The 8,443-nt window shown below is 50.8% G+C and overlaps 1 protein-coding gene across 1 annotated transcript; it reads left to right on the top strand.

Moving 5' to 3' along the window:
* Nucleotides 1–453: 453 nt before the first annotated feature.
* Nucleotides 454–8,087, top strand: EEF2 (eukaryotic translation elongation factor 2). Its single transcript, XM_084249047.1, has 14 exons — nucleotides 454–662; nucleotides 1,441–1,622; nucleotides 1,708–1,919; nucleotides 2,297–2,475; nucleotides 2,601–2,706; nucleotides 3,427–3,540; nucleotides 3,711–3,849; nucleotides 4,011–4,206; nucleotides 4,861–5,119; nucleotides 5,571–5,678; nucleotides 6,211–6,564; nucleotides 6,752–6,934; nucleotides 7,014–7,146; nucleotides 7,303–8,087. Exons 1-14 carry the CDS (start codon nucleotides 481–483, stop codon nucleotides 7,494–7,496), a joined length of 2,541 nt encoding a protein of 846 aa, XP_084105173.1. The 5' UTR covers nucleotides 454–480; the 3' UTR covers nucleotides 7,497–8,087.
* The last annotated feature ends 356 nt before the right edge of the window (nucleotides 8,088–8,443 follow it).

Below are 8,443 nucleotides of genomic sequence, written 5' to 3'. Positions count from 1 at the left end.
GTGGGGTGGGCGGCTGTTTTTTGACACCCCTCCCTACACACACAGGGCTATGACCTTGGATTTTAAGTCAGCTGTTAGTTTGGCGGAGGCCTGCGATAACTCGGGATTTGGGGGAAGTTGATCCCTTCCACCCTCCTGAGTTCTCCCGTCCCTCTGAATATCTGTGCTGTCCAAAGGACGCTCATTAATCACAGAGGTTTACTCCCCAGCCTCGGATACGGCTTGTCATTTCTGAGTGACAATTAAAAATCGACCCATGAGGTGTTGAATCAATGGTCTTTCTCAGAGGGGCTTCAGAAAACACTGGGATACTGGTGTTGGAGTTTGCCTGCCCCAGCACCATAGCCCTCCTGGCTATGAGCCTTGCAGTTTATCGATTTTGACCTCTGTGCCAAGCCTGGTTCCTGGAGTTTCAGCCACTGTGAGCCTCCCCTCCTCCCTCCCTAGGTGAACTTCACAGTAGACCAGATCCGGGCCATCATGGACAAGAAGGCCAACATCCGGAACATGTCCGTCATAGCCCATGTGGACCACGGCAAATCCACATTGACTGATTCCTTGGTGTGCAAGGCTGGTATCATTGCCTCTGCCAGAGCTGGGGAAACTCGTTTCACTGACACCCGCAAGGATGAACAGGAGCGCTGCATCACCATCAAGTCAACGTGAGTGATTATTTTTATTCTCTTCACGGGGTTGGGAGGTGATTGCTTGGTGCAGGAACTTTGTATCCTGAGTTGGTGGAGAAGATAGATAATCCTGGGTGAGTGGGGACACAATCACTTTGCTGAGAATGAGATCTCAGGTTGAGTACCCTGCCAGGGGAAGGTTTGGTTCAGTCAAGTGAGATGGGTGCCCTGCCAGCCTGGGAGAGGTACAGGAATGGACAGTATTATAGTCTGAGGGTTGGTTGGGGAGCGTGCCTTGGCTTTTAGGGATACTGCACAACATCTGTCCTGGGTCGCCTCTGAATTTCTTGACATCGAGTGTCAGTAGGGTAGGGGAAGGCAGCAAAGTAACTAACTGCCTGTTGTCCTCAATTGATACCTGGTGAAGTGGTCCTTGGTCATCAGAGTCATGTCAGCTGGAGTGTTAGGAAAAGTGGAGATAAAAAGGGAAAGGTAGTCTCGGGGTTTCTGGGTTTTCTCTGTGCACTTGCTAATTAGAATCAAGTGATAAACTTGGTGAAGGGACTGGCCTTTGTGACTGTTAACCAGGTAGGCAACAAAAGTCCTGGAATGGGAAATTTTGGATTAGTAATACATACGGAGAGGAGATAGGCTGCAGTGTTGGTTCTGAGCCTCCCTGCATAAGGGATTAAGGGCTCCCCTGGGGACTTTCCATGTATAGGAACCTTAAACTGGCCCCAGGGTCCTGGGGAGGACAGTTACAAGCTAGGCTGACGTGTGGCTTCCATGCAGCTGACTTGTCCCATCTCCTCAGGGCCATTTCTCTCTTCTATGAGCTCTCGGAGAATGACTTGAATTTTATCAAGCAGAGCAAGGATGGCTCTGGCTTTCTCATCAACCTTATAGACTCTCCTGGGCATGTGGACTTCTCCTCAGAGGTGACAGCTGCCCTCCGAGTCACCGATGGCGCCTTGGTCGTGGTGGACTGCGTGTCTGGTAAGCAGCAGACACCCCCCTCCCCGCGTGTGTTCCTCAGACTGTGATTCTGTCCTTCTGATGGAGGTACCCTGCCTTTCTCCAGGTGTGTGTGTGCAGACAGAGACCGTACTGCGACAGGCCATTGCTGAGCGTATCAAGCCTGTTCTCATGATGAACAAGATGGACCGGGCCCTGCTTGAGCTGCAGTTGGAGCCTGAGGAGCTCTACCAGACCTTCCAGCGCATCGTGGAAAACGTCAATGTCATCATCTCCACCTATGGTGAAGGGGAGAGCGGCCCCATGGGCAACATCATGGTAGGTGCCCTCTTGTATTCCTAGCACTCCCTCCATTTCTCAGAACTGAAGATCTGAAAGGGTTTTCCAGGACCTGGAGGAGATGAGGGGAAAGCTGGAATGCTTGTAAAGCTGACTTCAACTAGCAGTTAATTTGGGGACAGTGAGCTGCCTGTTAGGCTTATGGAGCTTTGCCCTTGGGTTGAATGTATATTCCCAGCCCTAGCTAGTGGAGGGGACAATGAATTGGGCACCTTGTAATGATGACTAAAATTTCTTCACTTTGACCTGATGGCTACTGAAGAAATCTAGTGTCTGAGGTGCTGGGATCTTTGTGTCTGCATCTTCTTTTTGTTGTTGTTCAACTGCCCCCACTCACAGTTTTCTCTCACCCTCAGATTGACCCAGTTCTCGGTACTGTTGGCTTTGGATCAGGTCTGCATGGTTGGGCCTTCACCCTGAAGCAGTTTGCAGAGATGTATGTGGCCAAGTTTGCTGCCAAGGGTGAGGGCCAGTTGGGGCCTGCTGAGCGGGCCAAGAAAGTAGAGGACATGATGAAGAAGCTGTGGGGTGACCGGTAAGTTGAGGGGCCAACTGTGGTGCTTGTGAACAAAGCTCAGTCACAGTGGCTGTGAGCTCAAATATTTTTTGGGTCTTTCAGCTTGCTCAGGTCACCCTAATTTGGGATTTTTTGTTTCCCAGGTACTTTGATCCAGCCAATGGCAAGTTCAGCAAGTCTCCCACCAGTCCCGATGGCAAGAAGCTGCCCCGTACATTTTGTCAGCTCATCCTGGACCCTATCTTCAAGGTGAGGTGCTCCTGGAGGACTAGCCACCTGAAATGTTTTGCTCTGGCAGAATGGTGAGCGGGAGTGGGCAAGTGATGTTCTAAGGTAGTTAACAGGCAGGAGACTATAGCAATTGTTCATTCTCCAGTCTTTTTTTTTTTATTATTATTATTAAGATTTACTTATTTTTACAAGCACTGGGGTACAGGCCAGAGGTGCGGGAGGGTGAGAGAATTCACCAGACAGAGCAGGGAGCAGAACAGGCAGAAGGACCGAAATGCACTGCTGAGGGGAGCAGTGGGCGAGACAAGTCCTGTGCCATGTGGGACTTTGCCTGGCCAGCCGAGAATTAAACCCACGCTGCACTCAACCCTCTGCACCACTGGGGAGGCCCCACTCTCCAGTCTTGACCCTGATAGGCCCTAGATGCCTGACCACACAGTGGGGGCAATCAGGCTCACCTCGCTGATGCTTAGAGTTAAGTAAAATGAGATGAAGATCCTAGCTTTGCTATTGAGTTTTATTTGTAAGGTGGTCTAATAATTAGGAATTGAAAGAGGCTTTCTGTATTTCCCATTGGTTTCTGTTGCCACTGTATATGTTTTATTCTGGAGGCTTCTACAAGTTAGACCATTGGTAGGGCAAATAAGGATTTTTTTGTTGCTCTGTGCATTGGATTCCTTAGAGAAAGCAGCCATATACAGTATTTCAAACATGTTTTCTCACCCCCTGTGATATCAGGTGTTTGATGCAATTATGAACTTCAAGAAAGAGGAGACTGCAAAACTGATAGAAAAGCTGGACATCAAGCTGGACAGTGAAGACAAGGATAAAGAAGGCAAGCCGCTGTTAAAGGTACTCACCTTTAGTGGGGCACCCACCCACGGCCTCATCAGCTTGGGAAAACCAGCCTAGGGTGGGGGTTGGCCCTTGTGGACCTTGGTTCTTTACTGCTGGAAGATATACTGTGCGTGTCTCCAGTATGGGGGTAGGGGAGCTAAATAGTGCACCTTCTCCTCCCACAGGCTGTAATGCGCCGCTGGCTGCCCGCTGGGGATGCGCTGCTTCAGATGATCACTATCCACCTACCCTCCCCCGTGACGGCCCAGAAGTACCGCTGCGAGCTCCTGTATGAGGGCCCCCCCGATGATGAGGCTGCCATGGGTAGGTGGGGGTGACTGTCCTGAAGGCTCAGACTGCAGGTCAGAGGTCCTGAGAGTGACCAGCGACTGCTTGGAAGGCTCATTGCCAAGACTTGGGTCAATGGGTCTGGAAGGTGGAACTGATGAGAGATAACTTTTGGGTGCATTCTTTTTCCCCCACAGGGATTAAAAGCTGTGACCCCAAAGGCCCACTCATGATGTACATTTCCAAAATGGTGCCAACCTCCGACAAAGGCAGGTTCTATGCCTTCGGCCGAGTCTTTTCAGGGTTGGTGTCCACTGGCCTGAAGGTCAGGATCATGGGACCCAACTACACACCAGGGAAGAAAGAGGACCTATATCTGAAGCCGATCCAGAGGTGAGGCACACCTGGCGCTCTGAGCAAGAGTTGGTCTTGGCCTTCCATCCTCACATAGTCTTCAGGAAAGATAGGAGTGAGGATGTTACCTTTCCAGGTTGTAGTGACAAGCCTTTCCAGCCACTTCATTTTGTTTTCACAAATTAGAGGGACGAGTAAATTCCCCGGGGAAGCTAAGGGGCTGTCTAGGTGACATCACATCAGTGATGCTCACCAGCTATGAGCTGGTGCTCATGTTCCTGAGCTTATGGTTGTGGCAACACAGTTCTGTTATGTACCCAAAGAGCCGGCACCAGTTCTAGGATTTGTATGTCTCACACCCCATTGCTCTGGGCACAGGTAGGGAGAGATAACAGCCAATCCTCCAGCTCCTGAGGATGGCTGTACCAAGGACTGTTGGTGCCTACTATCCCCTCACCTGCCCTTAGTGCGCTTGTTTTGTCAGACCTAGGTCAGATATATAGTCCTGTAAGGAGTGCTGGGACTGTTTTAGCCTAAGTCACAAAGGCTTGAGGACCCAGCAGGAATAGCACCACCACAGCCACTTCAACAGGGATGTGATGACCACAAGCCCCAGTGGCAGGAGGCTTTTCTTTCATCCCTTCAGGAATCTTGGGATGGTGATCCATATTGACATCTTGTGTGTTCCCCCAGAACAATCCTGATGATGGGCCGCTATGTGGAGCCCATTGAGGACGTGCCTTGTGGGAATATTGTGGGCTTGGTGGGTGTGGACCAGTTCCTGGTGAAGACAGGCACCATCACCACCTTTGAGCATGCCCACAACATGCGAGTGATGAAGTTCAGCGTCAGCCCTGTCGTCAGGGTGGCAGTGGAAGCCAAGAACCCAGCTGACCTGCCAAAGCTGGTGGAGGGCCTGAAGCGGCTGGCTAAGTCGGACCCCATGGTGCAGGTATGTGAGCCCCTGTAGGTGTAGGCGGGAGGTTATAGCACCCCTGGGGTGCAGGAAACCACTTGTATGGTGTAGCTGAACTGGGAAGGCTGGCTTCTAAGTGTTTGGAAATCAGATCTGTGCTGAACCCACAACTTCGTTGGTGGATCTCCTGTCCCTCGTAGTTGGTAATTTTCTGCCCAGGCTTCTTCCACACTGAACTGGTTTGCGGTTTGATTATAGACCGGCTGGATCATTCTAGGGTTTAATGCTGTGAACCAATAGATTGTCACGCAGCATCTTACTGCTGCTATAGGACCCTGACACCTTTTTCAAGAGGCCCAATTTGGCAGTCACTTTGTCCACTAGGTGGAGGGGAGCTTGGTACCTGATATCCAACTCCCCATTACCCCCTGGGTTCGCCAGCATTTTTCCAGGGGCTCACCCCAGAACTAATACCCTGCCCTTTCAGTGCATCATTGAGGAGTCCGGGGAACACATCATTGCAGGAGCTGGTGAGCTGCACCTGGAGATCTGCCTGAAGGATCTGGAGGAGGACCATGCCTGTATTCCCATCAAGGTGAGCCCGTGCAGAGACAAGGAGACAAGACCACAAGGCCAGCCTAAACCCTCTGCCCAGCTCAGTTCTTCCCTGCATTCTCCTGATGAAGCAGCACTAGTTTACATATGTGCCCCAAAACTTGGGAGATTTTGGGAGAGGCCTGCTGTTTATCTAAAACTTGACTATTAGAAGCTTCTGAAACAGCAGAAAACTTCTGTGGTAAATGTGCTGGTGGGCCAGCCCTTACCTGTTTTTGCTGTGTCATTTATTCTAGTTTATTGATAAACCTAGAATATCAAAATCATTTGACAGCCCTTAGGTGAAGAGCTGCATATCTCACATTTGTTCTTTTCACATTTATTCACAGATGCTGGGCATCACAGTGTGAAATCCAGTTTATTCTGGTGTCTGTATCTCCCCTCTTGGCTCTCGCCCACCCCACCCCACCCCCCATGCACACACTAGTGTTTCCTGGATCTCCTTAGGAAGAGCTTTTATTTTAGTCCCTTTTTTGTGGGCAAGCCTAATCTTTAAGCTTTTCCTTTGGCAGAAATCCGACCCCGTGGTCTCATACCGTGAGACTGTCAGCGAGGAGTCTGATGTGCTCTGCCTGTCCAAGTCTCCCAACAAACACAACCGGCTGTATATGAAGGCCCGGCCCTTCCCCGATGGCCTGGCTGAGGACATTGACAAGGGTGAAGTGTCTGCCCGTCAGGAACTCAAGCAGCGGGCTCGCTACCTGGCTGAGAAGTATGAATGGGATGTGGCTGAGGCCCGCAAGATCTGGTGCTTTGGACCTGATGGCACTGGCCCCAACATCCTCACTGATATCACCAAAGGTGTGCAGTACCTCAATGAGATCAAGGACAGTGTGGTAGCCGGCTTTCAGTGGGCCACTAAGGAGGTGAGAAGCTGCTTGTTGTCAAGCTGTGTTGGGTTGGTCAGTGGGGGAGCGGGATCTCATACTAAGTCCTTGTGGGTGGAGGAGGCATAAAACTAGACTATAACTCACCTGTCCCTGCTTCCAAGTAGAAGAGTGGGTGACAGTCCTCATACAGGAGTTTAACGCTGGTCTGAACCCTCCTTTTCAGGGGGCACTGTGTGAGGAGAACATGCGGGGTGTGCGCTTCGATGTCCATGACGTGACACTGCACGCTGATGCCATCCACCGTGGGGGTGGCCAGATCATCCCCACAGCCAGGCGCTGCCTATACGCTAGTGTGCTGACTGCTCAGCCCCGGCTTATGGAGCCTATCTACCTAGTGGAGATCCAGGTAAGGACTTGGTTGGCCCACTTCTGACTATCCAGTCCTGCCAAACATACAGTTGCTGAGAGTTGTTCTCTCCTGACAGTGTCCAGAACAAGTGGTCGGTGGCATTTACGGTGTCCTGAACAGGAAGCGTGGCCATGTCTTTGAGGAATCCCAGGTGGCCGGAACCCCCATGTTTGTCGTGAAGGCTTACCTGCCTGTTAACGAGTCCTTTGGTAAGTGCCACTCTCAGACCCTGTTTCATGTTGTACCCTTGCTTGGGGCCAGCCCAGGGTCAGAGTTGTCTGTGAATTCTGCTGTGGTCCTAAGAACAGGAAACGACTCTTGGGGTGTCTGGTGACTGACCCCTGTCCCCTCCACCTTCTCTGCAGGTTTCACTGCTGATTTGAGGTCTAACACAGGTGGTCAGGCCTTCCCCCAGTGTGTGTTTGACCACTGGCAGATCCTGCCTGGAGACCCCTTTGACAACACTAGCCGCCCCAGCCAGGTGGTGGCAGAGACGCGCAAGCGCAAAGGTCTGAAGGAGGGCATCCCCGCCCTGGACAACTTCCTGGACAAGTTGTAGGCAACCTGCCCCCTGGGGACTCGGCACAGCCCCGCACCCAGCCGATGATCAACCACGCAACAAGCCCTTGCATTCTCATGACACCTTGGGACTGTCCACACAGTGCTACTCTGCCTGGCAGGTTCTGGAGCTGCTCCGTGCCATCGCTCAACATGAACACTTGATGCCATTTCTTTCGATATTTATTTCAGGATTTCAGAGGCAACAGAAATGCCCTCATAGTAGGGACTTAATTTGGCTGGTGGTGGGGAGGCAGGTGGTACACCCAACCACAACGCTTTTTTTTTTTTCCTTCATCAGAGAGAAACATGTTCAAAAAATTAAAATAAATGCATTAAGAGGTTTATTTGGGTAAATGGCCTGGAGTGGATTTCCCCAGAAAGGAGGTACTTCTCTTTGGACAGAAGCTAGAAGGCAGGAAACCTTGTGTGGTGTCACCATGAGCACCTCCAGCTGTTATTAGTGCCATTGAATAATAAATTTGACATGGTGGTGACCACTTGTGTGTCAGTGCAACTTCTATAAGACTGGAACAGCTTTCCCCTTTGTACTGTGCCTGGATTCAGGGATACTCCACAGAAGGTTCAGAGTGACCTCGGGCAACTAAGTTTAAAATGGTCAGACCTGAACCCAGGGGCAAAAGGTCCTTGGAAACTGGCCCCCCATCTGTTACTTGGAACCCCCCTATTGCTGCTACATCAAAAATTGACCTCAAGTGGCTGAGTGCTCCATAGGAGACCAGTGCAGCCCAAGAGCTGATTAAATATTTCAAGTTGAGCATTTGGTATAGTGCGTGGCATGTAAAAATTAAGTTAGTTGTTATTAGAGGCTCGAATTTGTTTCTTGGTATTCCCCAAGTATTGAATGCATTCATTCATTAAGCGTCTTATTGAGGTGCTTATCTGTGCCAGCCCCCTTTGCTGAGAACCCAACAATTAGAACCCTGG

This window comes from Talpa europaea (assembly GCF_964194135.1).
Source record: "Talpa europaea genome assembly, chromosome: 12".
In the NCBI taxonomy this organism is placed as follows: Eukaryota; Metazoa; Chordata; class Mammalia; order Eulipotyphla; family Talpidae; genus Talpa; species Talpa europaea.
This window is presented reverse-complemented; position numbering and strand designations above follow the sequence as displayed.